This window comes from Drosophila santomea, chromosome 2L (assembly GCF_016746245.2).
Source record: "Drosophila santomea strain STO CAGO 1482 chromosome 2L, Prin_Dsan_1.1, whole genome shotgun sequence".
Taxonomy (NCBI): domain Eukaryota; kingdom Metazoa; phylum Arthropoda; class Insecta; order Diptera; family Drosophilidae; genus Drosophila; species Drosophila santomea.
The window spans coordinates 13213926-13229916 of NC_053016.2; the positions used below are offsets into that span (position 1 = coordinate 13213926).

The window sequence follows — 15991 nt, forward strand, 5'->3', positions numbered from 1 at the left end:
GCCTTTAGTCTCGTATATGTCAACATTTTTGAGGCTGCATTACCTTTATTGCTTTATATTAATTGTGTTATTTAGTGTAAGTATTCTATCAAAGTAATTTCAGTTAAAAGATTCAATACAATAGATGTATCCCGCTAGCTAGCTTTTGTTTCGATCTTTTAGCCTTTTTTCCGCTAAATGAGATCTGGCTTTTTTCTGGTGGCCAATAGTTGGCAACACTGCAGCACAGTAATGTATCCAGTTTTTTTACATTGCTGCAGAAAGGTTTCTCGTCTCGCTGGTGACCTTAGTGGTCCGTTCTCCTAGATACAATAAAAGTGAAAATTAACAATATGAATGTATAAAACAAAATGTAAATACAATAGAGGTATACATCTAATGAATGATCATACACTTGTGTAAACGAAAATGAAAAGATTTACTTAATATGTGCAATTGTACACTAATAATTGTGTTTGTGTTAAAACTATGACCTAATACGGCAAAGGGTACAAAATACATATGCACTTAACAAACTGTCCGAACACACCAAATCGAAAGACTTAGGCGACAAACTTGTAATTACCGAGGGCTGTTGCGATGTACATATGTTTAAAGACGTGGCAGTGTCACCAGTGCAACAATACATCTCTTGTATGTATGTAAACATACGCTGTTAATGTATAATATTTCCTGTCTGATGAAATCAAGATCGCCTTTAATTACCGACAAGTGAACGAAAAGTGGCATTAACAACCGTACTAATTATTTCTGGCCAATAAATTAATTAGATGTTCATTTCTGCAGCCACTCTGAATGATATGCGGTTTTATTTGTGCTGAAAACGAAAGCCGAAACCATTCTTTGTTCAACATAAAATTGAATAATCTTAAAAATGGTCTACCCCGAAGAACCTTTTTGGGTTTTACCAACCGTAACTGGATTTTACGAAGATAGAGATTATAGAGGTGAGATTGATTTGTTTTTAAATTTATATGTAGGCATAAACCAGTCGTATAAAACGTATTTCTTTCAGTAAATGTCGTTGAAGCCCTTCAAGAGTTTTGGCAAATGAAGCAGTCCCGTGGAGCTGAATTGAAAAATGGAGCTCTTGTGATTTACGAATCGATTCCATCTAATAGCCAGCCATACATTTGTTTCGTAACACTTCCTGGAGGAAGCTGCTTTGGAAGTTTTCAAGTAATTACCCTATTTGCAAATGGTTAACGCAGTTTTGTAACACGTTTTCTACATTTTAGAACTGTCCAACCAAGGCAGAGGCTCGTCGCAGTTCGGCCAAGATTGCCCTGATGAATTCCGTCTTTAATGAGCATCCTTCGCGTCGAATTAGCGACGAGTTCATTCAGAAAGCTGTTCAAGATGCTCGAACTTCCTTCAAGGGCACATCGCAAGTCAACGAAGGCACAGAGTCGGGCATCGGAGCATTCAGGTAAGGCATAACACCATATATACTATGCTACCCATTGCCATTAAAAAACTATCCTTCAAACGTGGGCATATATTTTCTTATTAATTGTTATGAAATAATACAATTGTATTGGGTTTAGATTCATGCTGGAGGCGAACAAGGGAAGAACCATGTTGGAGTTCCAAGAGCTCATGACCGTCTTTCAACTGCTCCACTGGAATGGATCGTTGAAGGCAATGCGCGAACGCCACTGCTCCAGGCAGGAAGTGGTGGCCCACTACTCGAACCGGAGCCTGGACGACGAGATGCGGTCGCAGATGGCATTGGACTGGATTGCCAGGGAGCACGACAATCCCGGCGTTATTCGCAGGGAGTTAGTGCTCGCCGAGAGGGAGCTGGAGACTTTTCGCATGGCTGGGCGTGAATTGCGCTTTCCAAAAGAGAAAAAGGATATACTTATGATAGCCCATAATCAGTTGGGCGGCAGTGCCCTTAACTCGGCTTCCATTGATGATTAATCAAAACAAACAAAAAATTAATAAGCGATCGAAATTAACCCTTTTTTAGACAAATCGTATAATTTCACCTTTTAACGACGATCAATATTTATTTAATTGGCATACCATATGATCTCCATGATGAAAAACAAGCGGAAATTATTACACTTCGCACGAGCACTTCCAAATTATGAAAATTAATTTAAAAATCTTTGAAAATGTGATTTTTAAAACAGCTGCTACAAAAATAAGACTAAATCCATTAAAATAAATATAATATTTTAACTTAAATATTTGTATTTCATGAATATTTATATACTAAAGAAGTTTAAATGTAGTGTGTAATTAAGGCAGTGGAATTAGGTGAGCTACAATGTTAATTTTTACATTTTATGAATAATATTTCTGGTGTTCTTTGAGCTTACTTAAGAAAGTTATTTATTTAAATGTAGGAACAAAATGAATTATAATTCTCGAGGAATGGTAGGACCATATTACACATTTCCCATTCCATCGTTCCAACGCACTGCATTCTCACACACTTGCACAATTACGGGTGCTGTCCATCCCTGGAACTTAGAGTCACTTGCGTCGCTACCTTATCTGTTTTTCTGTGAATGTAACACATACATACAATAGAAATAAGAAAAACGAAGAAAAAAGTTTCCTCAAGCTGCCCAATTGCCTTCAATAACACTGAGCAAACATCAGACACGTTAGCACAGGGCACACGGAACTAAAAGTACAGGGACCCAGCAGCACAATGGCCTCCGAAGAGCTACCAGCTGATCTGGACAAATTAAAAATAACACAGACTCATCGTCTCGTCAAATGCGTGAAACGAAATCCATTTTACGATGCAGATAATGGATTCGATCCAGCTGAGGCCATTTGCGAAGGCCCCACAACTGATGGCGCCAAACCACGATCACAACATCGCTGGAAATGCAGACCTCGCCGAAAATCCGAGAGTTGTCTGCAGGACTGCAAGCAAGAGGACTCCTTTGTTCCAGAAGAATCCTTCGAGATTGTTAGTCCGTTGAGCTGCACCCACGGCGTCCAGAAGCAATATCAAAAGCGCAATGGCACATCGAAGAAGAACATATTTCGGCCACCCATACTGAAGTCCTTGTACGGCTGCGAGCATGGCAAATGGGTTGTACGCAGCGGTAGGATTGTGCCCTGCAAGCCAAAAGAGGAATCCAGTGATATTGTTGGCCAGATCGCCGACGAACTAAAGTCGAGTTGCACATGCGCATTTCGCGACGTCATTGGCGAATGCAACGCCTTGCTCGAGGGATCGAAGAGGAGCACCCTGGGAAACAGCTTGCACTTGTCAAGGAACAGCAGTTCGTCCAAGGCGCGTCACTCGGGAAGTGCTTTAGAAGTGCCAGGACCGTCTGGATCCGCACACAGCCATAAGAACGACACCTTGGGAGTTTCTGCCGCCGCAAGATCTCTGTCAGCCGTTTCGCTGGTGGGTGCAACGTGCTCGCAGCAGGCCAGCTACAACGCCGCGAGTCCCGGGAACTGCGATGATGTTACCATCGGTGAGCTGGCCAGCTACTTCGACACCATTGTTCATATACCCAAAAAGATGTCGTCTATGGCTGAGATGATGTATATATAATTTTCGAATCGTCAACCATATTAATTCATACGATTTCTCTGAATATATTTGTAAGTTTCAAGTGTACGATATATATGTTATTTGTGAATTTAATTACACAATTTCAGCCCGTTGTAACTTCAGTTAACTAATATAAATATTTATACTGTATAATATGTACATAGTCATTGGTATATCCTGCGAAATACAGCATTTCTAAGCATACCTAAACACGACTTTTATTATAATCTCAGAAATGCTCACCCTCTGCCATTTGAAATATGGAAAATGCACAATGCACAATGCAAACATTTTAATACTAATTATTCTTTATTCATTTGAAGTTCGGATTATACATACATAAATAGACATTTAATGCGTTATTCATATAATTGTTATCTATTTGTGCACTCAAACTTGTCAAATTGTTGTTTGTCATGAATCATGAATTGAATCGATTAATATGTAAAATATTAAAGGACGTTAAATTCAGTATTATTGATGTAACCTAAATATTTCTGTTTATTCTCGGAGTGCACCGATGTTAATTCAGTCATAAGATTAGAGTGGTTGTTCTTGTTCGAGAATCTAATGGGTGAAGTGAACACTTGCTTAAGCTTTGATATATTTCCAATACTCTTCTTAATTCGATCACTATAGTTCGAAAGGTGATTAAACGAACGACTATACTCTACTTCCTGCCATTGTTGGGCGCTCGTTTTCCGCGGCGCAGCGGGATATAAAATGTGCTGAAAGTAACAGATTAAAATACGTTTTAATAAGTAAATACGAGTACATGCGGCCAAAGATTACAGAGTTCACTCGTTCTTCAAGTGAAATCCAGTTCTAATGCTTTAATATTTGGCACTACTCTTTGAAACCCACCGAAACAAGAGCTTTCTCAGTGAAGGTGACGCTCTTCCTTATAATGTCGTCCGAGTGATGATGATAGTAGTATTGGGAGTTCTGTGTCTGCGAGTATCGGGTGTTGCTGCTCACAACATCGACGCCATGGTGATCGGCATTGGTGAAATTGTCGTATCCGTTGTTGTTGCTAAACATATCTACAAAGCTAATGGAGTGGAATTCGCTGGGATGAATGTAGAAGGTGACAATCATTGCGGTGTACACGACAACGTGGAACAGAACGCAGGTCCAAATGAGGTTTATCTGCAAACGAATCGCATTCATTATTATGCAGTGTGTAAGTAGAATCTTACGCCATAGCTAGTACCTTCTTCTTGCGTCCGTACTTGGAGAACGTGGTAAATGGCACTAGGGACATGGTTAAAAGGCAGCCACAAATCACTCCAGCCAGCAGACCCAGGAAGTTGAGCTGGTAAGGCAGTGTTCCGATTCCGACCAACACGCTGCACAGGAGCAGCAGCTTGAACAGCGCAATGTGCGGCTTGTGCAGATACTTCCAGTGCATCCAAACCAGCAGGGCAATCAGCGAGGCCACCACGCCACTCAGCGATGCGGAGGGTCCAACCTGTAAGTGAATTTCCAATTCGATTAACTACATATTCAAAATGACTTATTGGGTGCCCGAAAGAAGGACACCCTTGTCAGAAGATGAAAATACCTCTGGTCGATGGGGCACCAGTATGGCGCTCGTTAGATTCCCAGCAAAGCCCGACATTATATAGACGATGGCCGTGCGAACGGTGCCGATCAGTCGCTCCAGATCGGCCAGGAAGAGGTGCTGGAATATAAGGGTGATGGCCAGATGCAAAATGCCCGCGTGCATGCAGAGCGATGTGAGCAATCGGTATAGCTGATCCGGAGTCTCCACGGAGATGAATGGAAACATTCCGCACACATTGTTTAGGCACGATATCTAAGAAGTTCGGGATGAATATAAGCCAATGATATTGATCGCCCATATTGATCGCGTTACCTGAGAGCACAAGGATGCCTCCTCATGGAAATAACCCTTGATGAAGTCGCAGTACTCCCTCGTCGTTATCCGGCACTCTCCATATAAGCCCGTGCAGCACGGATGGCCAATCACCTCGCACACCATGTGCTCCGAGGTGTGATCCTTGTAGCGATATCGCTGGGTAAACGAGTTGGTTTTCCGGCAGATCGGCCACTTGGTAATGTCATCGGGCCACTCGTACGGAGCAATCGATGCTGGGGCATCGCAAAACTTGGGATCCAGTCCGCAAACGGACCCGGAGATCCTTCCTCCCGGTCCGGACTCGCTCGGCGACCATTTCTTCCACGTAGATATGGATTTCTGCTTATGATCAATAATAAATCGTACTCTTTATTAAATTATTAACCATAAAAGGTTATCTTAAAGTAGAATAGTATCTAATTAACAACTATATGCATATCTATTACTACTACACTCACCGTTGGGTAGAGCCCTCGGATGGAGCACTCCGCCTGGGAGCTCTGGACGCAGCCGGAGTCATCGTTGCGAATGCAGCAGGCCGTTTCCCTTTCGTGTCGCCGCGTCTTGGTAACCACCTCGGTGATCTTGATGTCCCTTCTCATGCAGGCAGCGAATTTGGCACCCATGTGAACTAGGTCAATGTTCCGCGGTCCAATCCAGAGGTTCCTCTGCTCCACATGCTGCACCGTCTGCAGGCTGAGGCTGGTCACCAGCACCTGGCCCGTCTTCTGCTCCGATCCGATGCCAATGGGTGCGATGCCGTAGCAGATGATTGACAGGATGAGCACCACCACCTGCACCGTGTTGATCCAGTAGGTGAAGAAGGGCCGATGATCGGTGCGGTCGTCCAGGTCGTTCACCGAAAAGTACTTAATGCACCGCAGAGGCGGACGACGGGAGTTCTCCAGGACTCCGTCGAGCAGCTGGGCAGTTATACGATTGCCCCGATTGCAGGTGGAAGTGGTCGAGTGGGAGCTCCGCATGGCGGGCTGCATTTGGCTGGAAACGGAGCTGCAGAGTGGTATATGGGCAGCACCAGCCTGATGCGCGGACTGATCCCCGGTTAGATTAATATCACTGGTGGCATTACCGCCACTATTCAGGGCGGAGGTTCTCCAGCCGTTCTGTTGCCTCTCCGCCATGTAGACACTAACGCCGACGCCCGATGGATCCGCACACGGTCGTGGCTTGGCCGCCTGTCTGCCAATCTCGGAGCCCTCGTCGTTCACCGCAGAGGTGGTGATCTCGCAGGGACTGTCGAAGAACACCTCATCATCAATGATGGCCTCCAGGCCATCCGTCAAGCAGCCGTCCGCATCCGTCTGCTGATTGCTGTGCGATTGCACGTGGATGGGTGCAAAGCTGCGGGACCACTGCCACGGACAGCGCACCCTGTGCATCTGGATGGGCCGCCGCTTATTGAACATGTGCACCAGGTAACTGACCATGGCCACAAACATATAGCCCACCGATGCCTTGCGCTCCACGAACTCGCCGGCCAGGAAATCCCGATTGGTGTAGCACTTCTGTCGCCTATTGTCTCCCGACATTGTCATGTCCATGCCAAGGGCATCCTGAACGGGAAGGATGTCCGGGCGATCGGGGGCATAGTTGCTATTGGCGCCATTGGTCTGACCCGCATCCTCGTTGGCCCCGCCAATGGCCTGCTGCATGTGGTACTCCAGTTCCGTATCAAACATGCCAAAGCAGCGAATCGCCAGGCGTCGATGACGTCCCTGCCACAGGGCACAGTCCGCCGCCTCCGTGCTGGGCTCCACGCCGAAGAACTGCGAGGTGGTGCGCCTCATGTACATGCCGATGCGCTTCTTGCAGGACAAGTGGTGGTTCTGCGCTTGGGGCAGCACCTGAAGCGACTGGTGCTGCTGCGTCTGGTGGTGGACGTGCTGCAGCCGTGGATTGCTGGCCATCTGGCTGCGGTACAGCTGGTGCTGATTGGATCCGGGAGGCACTGCCATGTTGCCACCGCCATCGAGACGCTTCGCCTGCACGGATACCATGCTGGACTCCAGGCTCTGACTGGGCATCTGCTCATTCAGACCGGACATCACTGGCATGGCCATCGGCACCGGCAGGGATATGGGTACTGGACTGATGGGTCCCGTCGTCTGTGTGGTCTGATGAACTCCCGTGGTGCGGCGCACCGTATTGCAGTGCAGGCAAGTACCCGACGGATTCTCTGCCTCGATCTGGGCCATGGCACCGCCGCCGGGTGGCACCACAATTACTGAATCACTGTCATCGCCCCTGTGGTTACCTGATCTCGTCGAGCTGGTGGCCGTCATGATGGGCGAGCAGGAGCTGGTCGCCGAAAACACCATCGACATGCTGGTGGAAGGAGCCGGCGATGGCGAAGTGCAAGCCGGCGAGCAGCTGGCGTACGTCTGCGATGTGCGACTGAGGCTTCCGTGCGAGGCTTCACTGTGGCAGCACTTGGAGCGATAGTTGTACGGCATGTTGGCGTACTGCGATTGCAGCGCGGATCCGGATGAGGTTGCAGAGGCGGATGCACCGGCTGCTGGAGTGGGCAGATTGCCCGCCGGCGAGGAGGAGATGCTCAGGTCCGAGTAGAGCTCCATGGCTGGGGGCGGGGTGGGAACGTACCTCTTCACCGGCGTGTGCACCGTGGATCCCAGGTAGGCATTGTAGTTCTCGCACTGCGAGAGTGGCAAGGGTACGTTGGAAGGCAGTAGGAGACGCGTGGAGGAGACCGAGGGCACTGCCGAGGGTATACCGCCCATGTTATCCATCAGTTTTGTCTGTGGAGTTGACTGCGAGTCGCGGTACCGCTCCAAACGATACCTTGAATTCGGCGAAACGCCACGCTGATGGTAATTTGCACCGTTTGCCGCCATTCCGTTTCCACTCATTCCGCTCGCCACCATTCCGTTCCCAACCATTCCGTGCTTCTGCATCACTGAAGTATCCGGCTTGATGGACCCCACGCTGCACGACTGAGACGGCAGCTGATTGGCCACACAGGTGGCAAAGCAATCGCTATTCGGAGCCGGAGAGGGCGGTGGCACGCCCCTATTGGCATCGTCGTACTTCTCCAGCGGCGATAACTTCAGCTTGCCGCCATGTGGCGGGAAGTTCTCGCCGTTAGGAGCGCGAAAGCGGCCCGACGACAGGCTGCAGTACATCACATCGCACTCGTTGGACTCCAACGCCAGTTGCAGCTGGTTCTGAAAGTTGATGGACTTCCGGCGGGTGGAACCCATGCTGGCACGCATCGAGGCGTGGACATTATCGGGATTGCCCTTTTCATTCCGTCTGTTATTGTGCCCCAGGTCACTTCCATTCGAACTCATAATCGCAGCAGTGATGTTTTCCGAACTGTAAAAGATGTTAATAATAAACTTTTTATGGTTAGGTTACTTCTACAACTGATTATATTTTGCTTCTTGGCATATCTAACCATTACTAACGACTAAGAAGTTCCTATAAAAAGCATTTTCAAGAACTTCAACTGCGTGCGTATAATTAAGTTTACATGACCCAATTGCATCCTAAAGCTCATATACTTAATCGTCTAGATGGGAACTAAGCCAGATTTTAGATAGATAAAAGGATTCTTTAATATTTGTAATATAATTTCATTATTTTTAAAGTAAAAAATGTAGGGCATTTCTTTCCCTATTTTCGTAGGTACAATTCTAATGTTAATTCTAAAATATTTCAAATATTAAGCTTTGATGGTTTTTCTTTTACATATTTTTATAAACTTTTCTCCAAATAATATTATTCTTAAGTGTTTAAAATATCCGTTTATCCGCCAAATCTCTATTTGGGATACAAACATTAAGAAAAAGGGCCAAGGGCGCACATGAGTAATCTGAAATACATATTCTTCTGCCTTTAAAAATGGGAGTTCTATTTCTCACATAAAAGATGCCTACTATTCAGATTTTCATATATGTGTATTATTAAACATTATTTCCGGTACAAGCAGAAAAAATATGTACTGAGATTAGTATACATAATAACATAGAGATTGTTAAAAGGTGTTTTAAAACTTGAATTATCATCATTTATGGAAGCACACACATTGAACTCACTTTGGCAGGTTCGATGGAATTAAATGTATAAATGCATTTCACTGATTTTTCACTTCATCTTTATTTTTGTTAAGCCTGTTTACAGAGCGAAAATTGCTTTATCGATTTTCCACACACGCCATCATAATAAAAAGTACAAAAGCACATTGTCTAAAGGTTTTCGATTTCAGCTTTTATCCTTTCCGATTCGTATTGTATTGCTTATTACTTAAATTAATAAATTTTCACACCGATAATTCATTTTTTCTAACAATTTTATAACCACTAATGCATATGTACACAGCACACTCGTCGAAAAAGTTCCAGCCACTCGGAAACATTTTTCGCCTGTTCGTGCGCATGTGCGAAATTCTTCGTTTGAGATGACATAAAATATCCTGCCGCCGAATTCGAGCATATATGCACTTCAATGTTTCAAAATTGAATGCTCTAGTTTTTATTTATTCAATTTGTAGCTAAAATAAAAGTTGTCCAAATAAAGTACAGCTTAAGTTTATGGAAAAGGCAATGGAACGAACATTTCTTAGGTTTTTTTTATAGTTATACATAACATAACATAATACAAGTTTTACAATAAACATGCCCGTTTTAGAAGAATTTTCACGCCATCAAGTGCAAGCTTTTATTTATTTTCGTTTGTTATTGCAAAATAGTAGTTGTTTCAATTTTGATCCTTTACAAAATGATGTGAGTGACTATATTTAATGGAAATCTACACGATTGACTTATTCCTTATGCGCATGGGATGTAATCGAAAAGTCCAAACGTAAGAAGATGATGGTGAACAAGAAGATGATATAAATAAAGCCGCTGACCAGCAGAGGTTCCTGCAGCATTGAAGTCTTCGAGAAGCTGTAGTAGAGCGTGAAGTCCGAAATGTGGCTTTCGACCAAGTTGGATTTGGAGAACGAGACCACCGGGCGACCAATGGTGTCCAGATACGTGTGCACCAGCTCGTTGGGCAATCTGCTGATGGAGTAGGGCGTGGAAAGCTTAATGTCGCTGGATCCCTCGGGCAGAATAATCTTGATCGTGGCATCATCGATGGCCATATTGTCGTAGATGTGATCGATGAGGTGCATCTTCAGCTGGTACTTGTTGCCGTCGTTGAACATGTACTCGTACGAGGGTACATTGTAGCCCAGAGTGTACTGCGTTTTCCAGCCGCCAAAGAGCGGGAAGCGCGGACGCAACTCGAGCTCGATGAAGTCGCGCACAGCGTTCATGTTGGAGGTGGAAATGTTGCCATTGGTGTCGCGGTAATAGACGCCAGATGCGGATGCCGGCAAGTAGGTCTTGTACGACTTAAGGGCCGCCAATCCGGAGCGTCCTTCCTTCTGGAAATCGTAGCGCGAGAAGGAACCCTTCAGCTTTGCCCCGGTGTGCGTCATCTGAATGGACTCCTGGACGGCAATGTTGCCCCAATGAGATATCTCCAGAGTGCGCTCCAGCGTATTGACGGTGACGAAAGGCGCGGAGTTCTCATAGTGGATGACCAGTGGCTCCTGGCTGAAGGCTGCACAAATTGAAAGCGTTATAACAGGCAATTTCGGCCAGGCATCCAAAATTACTTACCCTCAGCGTTTTCGTAGGGTCCCAGGGTGATCTTGTTTGAGGACACGGAGAAGGGCTTGACCTGGGTGTGCGACAAAATGTTCGAGGAGCTGAGCTTGACATTGGTCTTCTGGCTGGTGGTCTTGTACTTGGAGTAGAGATGCAGGTTGCCCGCATACCTGACGAACTGCTTGTCGTTCTGCCGAATCTCCTCCGGATGTGGGCGGATGCCCTGGGAGGCCACGGTCTCGACGACGAAAGTCTGCTTGACGGCCGCCTTGGGGAAAGTGAACGTAAAGCTTTGCTCTCCCTTTACGGGTTCATTTCGCTTGAACGGCACACTCTTGTCGCCACTATCCTTAACGGCAATGTACGCCAAGCTGGGCTCCGAAGTGAAAAACACGTATTCGACAATCGGCTTGCCGGCTGAGTCTTCCGCCGATATCTTTGTGCTGGTCTTCACCAGCTGCGATGTTAGGTCCAGCGTTCGCTCCACATTTGTGTTCACTATTTCCCCGCTCGCTGTGGCTAGGCAGAGGAGTGCGCCAAGGCCCAGATAAATAACAAAATTCGTAGCCATGCTCGCCTCGAATTTGGACACGTACATTGGAAAATCTCGAAGCGTTAGGGCATATTTAGCACCATTCAACCGGCAAAGCGGTTGAGTGTGACCGTAGCACGCGTTCGCACTTATGCCAGCTACTGAGCAGAATTATCAGGGGTATTCCATATATTCTTAACAATTATTTGATTATTTAATTCTTTTATTATATTTATATATTATATATAACTTGATTAAAAGAGCAGTGATCGAATTTATAGCACTTATTAACTTATTTTGAACGACTATCCATAAAAATATATATAATATTTTAAAATTTGTAATTATAAAACATGCAATAATTTCACAGAGTAAGGCGAATGTTTTAAGTTTTATCGTTGCTCATTGTTTTAATATTATTTTGCTGGCATATCATTCGAAAATTAGCAATCCACTGACCTAACCTAACTTTTGGCTGACAGCAGTCAGCTGACTGGGCGGCATTGCAATCGATTGTCAGCAGAATAAAATGAATTTTTGAAAGCACCCCTCCCAAGTTCGAAAACTATTACCCATAGAATAGAATAATACGCTCCGTTGTCACGCCACTTTCATTTTTGTGCGACTCATTCGATTGCGCCATGCCATTCGTTATGCCGCCCCGCTGTAAATATGAATAATATTAAATAATTCCTGTCATCATCCCTTCTTCGATTGGCGAGTCGAGTTGCCTTAAACACGCATATGCAATGCATTCCAGAGAGAGAGAATTGCGATTGCCACATAATGCGATTGCGTGAGTTATACGGATGGGGCTTTTTGCCGACTTCAATTTAGTCTACGATTGGCACTTCGAAAACGAAGTTGTATTCGCCGGGGTGTGAACTGCGGATTCTTGGCCCCAACCAAGTAAATTCGAATCAGAATTGTGCCATTTTCTCTAAACACACACACACACACTACTCTCGCACACACACACAGAGGCCGCGTGTGTGGAAATATATTGAAAATGCAGTGAGAAATCTGCACTTCTGACGGGCAATACATACAATTTATACATCTTTCACCTGTGTATCTGTATCCTCAAAAATATGTAGCTACAAAAATACGCATACGTATGCTTTATGATTGCATAAACAATTAGATGCGAAATGTGTATGTACGCGTAAGGATTTGCCGAGTACTCAGTGCAAAAAGAGAAGAACGTGAAAAAAGTGAGTTTTCCTCCATCAATTTCTGTGTATGCATTTCCTCCAGAAACTCACACACATCAATACTTATATATGTATATAATTTGTATCCGTGACATGTGTTTTTTTTTAAGCCCGATTTGTGAACATAACTCATTAGTGAATGTGTATATATAAGGTGGAAATGAAATTTCACGAATCAATTAAAGGTTTTTTCCAAAAAAAAACATGACACAAGATTTAAGTTGTTTGCGTGACCCTTTCATATAAATATCTTGTATCTGTGAGATACAAAACATACATACACCACGGATATAGGTGCATCGTTATTGCCACAAATATTTTTAGAAATACACATAAGTCATTCATACATACAAATGTACTCATAAACTAAAGTTCGTTGCAGAAGAAAAATGTTGCGGGTATAAAGTTTAATTGGAAAAGTATACGATCCGCGGAGCCTCGAATTTGGGAATAATGGAACCGAAAAGATGGCACTTGCATTTATCATGTTTTTTGCTACTCCTTAGTTCAACTTTTTCTGGTAAGTAACTTTTTTTTTCTGGTAACTTTATGAAGTGAATCGTAAAACGATTTTTATCACTTTTGCGCTCTGTTGTATGCTATAAATTGGAAGCGAAAAGCTTTGATTGCGATTTTATTTTATTTTGATGGCTTTTCAAAGCAGATGATAATAATAAATACATAGAGGAATTATTGAACGAATGAATTCAATAACTACTTTTTCATACTAAAGCAATTAAAAATGGAACGAAAGCTGTCTTATTCGTGTGGAAAATACTTATTGAAAAAGTCTTGAAACTATTTATTTAAAGATTTATTCGGTGCAACAATAATATACGAAATAATTATGTTTTTATTAATTTAATTTAATTTCGACATAGAGATATCTAGAGATAACTTCCTAAGTAGGTTAAATATACATCTAAACATCATTTTAGATGTCGGGAAGATCACGTCGTCTCAAAATCACTTTGGAAACACCATACAAAGTCAATTTAATACGAAGAACAACACTCGAGTTATTGCACAAAAAGGGGGACTTGCGATTCTGCCCTGTGTGGTCAAAGTGAACTCCCCAGCTACGGTAGGATAAAGTTTCTATATAATTTACTCATGGATTCCAACACTAAGACCAATTGCCGCATTTCAGGTTTCCTGGATACGCAGAAAGGACTTCCAACTCCTGACAGTGGGCCTATCCACCCACAGTAGTGACAAGCGATTCTTGGTGGAGCATACAAGGCACATGGGCCACTGGTCCCTTAGAATAAAGGCAGTTCGGGAGGAAGATCGTGGGTTTTACGAGTGTCAATTGTCAATTTATCCAACTCAGTCAATAGTTATAGAATTAAAGATTGTCGGTAAGTGGTAACCACTGTTTACAGAAGTTCATAAAATAACGTGATTTACTCTTTTCCTTTTATAGAAGCGGTAGCTGAAATTTCGAGTGCACCGGAACTGCATATTGATGAGACTTCTACCCTGCGACTTGAATGCAAACTGAAGCGAGCTACCGAGAATCCTGCATTTGTTTTTTGGTATGAAAAACGAAGAAAACTTAATTTTTAAAAATTTATATTTGTACTGCGTGACATTAGTCAACTAAACCGAATGCAATTTCTTTAACTTAGGTACCATGATAGTAAAATGATCAACTACGACTCACAAGGCGGCTTTGTTGTGACATCCATTGGGCCGAGCAATCCGCAGAGTGGACTGATTTTTAGGAGTTCACCGGCGAACAAATCGCGCCCCACCATGCCAATGGAGTCCAGCAATGGTGGCGGCCTCAATAGCCTACTGGGCAGCTCGGACGCCTTCAAGACACCGGCCAATGTGCCCTCCTCCACGCCCTATATGCAACAGCATCAGTCCGCCTATCTCCTGAATCCCTCGGTCAGTGTGCTCACTGTAAAGCAAGTCAATTTCCGTCACGCCGGCAACTACACATGTGCTCCATCAAATGCCCGTCCTGCCAGCATTACAGTGCACGTTTTAAGGGGTAAGATCACCTGTCTATACTTGAATATTTGCCATACTCACAGTATATGTAATAGGTGAGAAAACGGCGGCCATGCAGCACGCCAATAGGAGTATTTTGGATACGGAGACCAACGGCAACGGCACCTTCGGATTGATCACTTTGGGTGGACTGAATGGAGCCAGCAGCGCATCTCTGACCGGTGGAATCATGTACTTCTCCGCTATGTTCCTGCTGATGAACGCGGCGGTATTAGATCGATTCTCGTTGGCGGCAACTCACAAGGTATTCGTAGCATTTATATTAGTCACTATGCATAGCTGAAACTTACAACTGATGGCATTTGCAATAGAGCAACTTCAATCATTCAAGGATATTGTATTTGAGGATATTTGTTTTAAAATAGAAGATTGTAAATAGATCATTGACATACCATATTGAAAATGCGTGGGCATTGTAAGACATTTAAAGTACTCTACTGTTAAGAATAAATTGTAAATAGACTTCCATTACATGCAATGTATTGAATTGAGAAATAAGATGAGAATTCACGAACTTGTTACCACATACTTATAAAACGCATACCTATGTCATACAATAAGTCATAGGGGATTGAAAACCGCATATTTTGATGGTTCAAAGTGGTACGTAAGATAAAATGTATGCTTAGATGTTCATATTTATTGACTGGTACTGACATTTTAATGTTACAAACAATGGAATTAGCGTAAAATAATGATAAAGCCATACAGATTTGTTACCTAATAACTCGGAAAATTTGATCGTCACCTTTAAACTGTTATTCTGCTCAGTGTTCGATATTTAGTATATAGATTGATTTATGTAAGCACCTTTAGAAGTATGCTAATTCATATACTGTATGTACAACTGTAAATAAATATTACTTCCGTGAGCGTTTTCAAAAGCGCTGTCTTCAATCCAAATGGGCAGAAGTGCCAGTTTCGTTTTGTTTACCCTCAAATACGGATTGCAAAACGACTTTTAAATTTTGTTGCCGACATAAGAACGTTTTAAATAAACAGATCAATTTTAAGAAACTGTTTCCACTCAAGTTATTTGGTGTTCAGTTGGGCTTTATGAATTCAAAAAAGCAATACAAGAATGGTATCAATATTTATTTCAACTTTTTTAAATGTAAATCCCCTGTGATTTCTGTTCCACATACCACAATTCCGAGAGATGCTATC

The 15991-nt window shown here is 43.6% G+C and overlaps 5 protein-coding genes across 6 annotated transcripts; 3 read left to right on the top strand and 2 right to left on the bottom strand.

Annotated features, from left to right (window-relative positions):
* The first annotated feature begins 247 nt into the window (after positions 1-247).
* LOC120458706 (protein limb expression 1 homolog) lies at positions 248-2158 on the top strand. 2 transcript variants are annotated; one of them, XM_039646450.2, is made up of 5 exons: positions 248-367; positions 787-947; positions 1016-1179; positions 1239-1429; positions 1548-2158. In XM_039646450.2, exons 2-5 carry the CDS (start codon positions 875-877, stop codon positions 1924-1926), a joined length of 807 nt encoding a protein of 268 aa, XP_039502384.1. In that variant the 5' UTR covers positions 248-367; positions 787-874; the 3' UTR covers positions 1927-2158. The 2 variants fall into 2 exon arrangements, with proteins under 2 accessions (XP_039502384.1, XP_039502385.1); XM_039646451.2 differs by having other exon boundaries at positions 260-352.
* Positions 2159-2500: 342 nt separating this feature from the next.
* Positions 2501-3739, top strand: LOC120444606. Its single transcript, XM_039624385.2, has one exon. It carries the CDS (start codon positions 2669-2671, stop codon positions 3533-3535), a length of 867 nt encoding a protein of 288 aa, XP_039480319.1. The 5' UTR covers positions 2501-2668; the 3' UTR covers positions 3536-3739.
* Positions 3740-3825: 86 nt separating this feature from the next.
* Positions 3826-9928, bottom strand: LOC120444588 (inactive rhomboid protein 1). The gene is made up of 7 exons (XM_039624361.1): positions 9494-9928; positions 5876-8771; positions 5415-5756; positions 5100-5354; positions 4749-5006; positions 4400-4684; positions 3826-4263 (listed from the first exon to the last, which is right to left on the bottom strand). The coding sequence occupies exons 2-7, from the start codon at positions 8744-8746 to the stop codon at positions 3988-3990; spliced, it is 4287 nt and encodes a 1428-aa protein (XP_039480295.1). The 5' UTR covers positions 8747-8771; positions 9494-9928; the 3' UTR covers positions 3826-3987.
* A 151-nt stretch (positions 9929-10079) lies between these two features.
* Positions 10080-11690, bottom strand: LOC120444596 (dolichyl-diphosphooligosaccharide--protein glycosyltransferase subunit 1). The gene is made up of 2 exons (XM_039624373.2): positions 11069-11690; positions 10080-11009 (listed from the first exon to the last, which is right to left on the bottom strand). Exons 1-2 carry the CDS (start codon positions 11652-11654, stop codon positions 10219-10221), a joined length of 1377 nt encoding a protein of 458 aa, XP_039480307.1. The 5' UTR covers positions 11655-11690; the 3' UTR covers positions 10080-10218.
* Positions 11691-12162: 472 nt separating this feature from the next.
* LOC120458298 lies at positions 12163-15726 on the top strand. The gene is made up of 8 exons (XM_039645897.2): positions 12163-12497; positions 12686-12802; positions 13185-13322; positions 13741-13886; positions 13953-14163; positions 14229-14340; positions 14434-14804; positions 14860-15726. Exons 3-8 carry the CDS (start codon positions 13256-13258, stop codon positions 15105-15107), a joined length of 1155 nt encoding a protein of 384 aa, XP_039501831.2. The 5' UTR covers positions 12163-12497; positions 12686-12802; positions 13185-13255; the 3' UTR covers positions 15108-15726.
* The last annotated feature ends 265 nt before the right edge of the window (positions 15727-15991 follow it).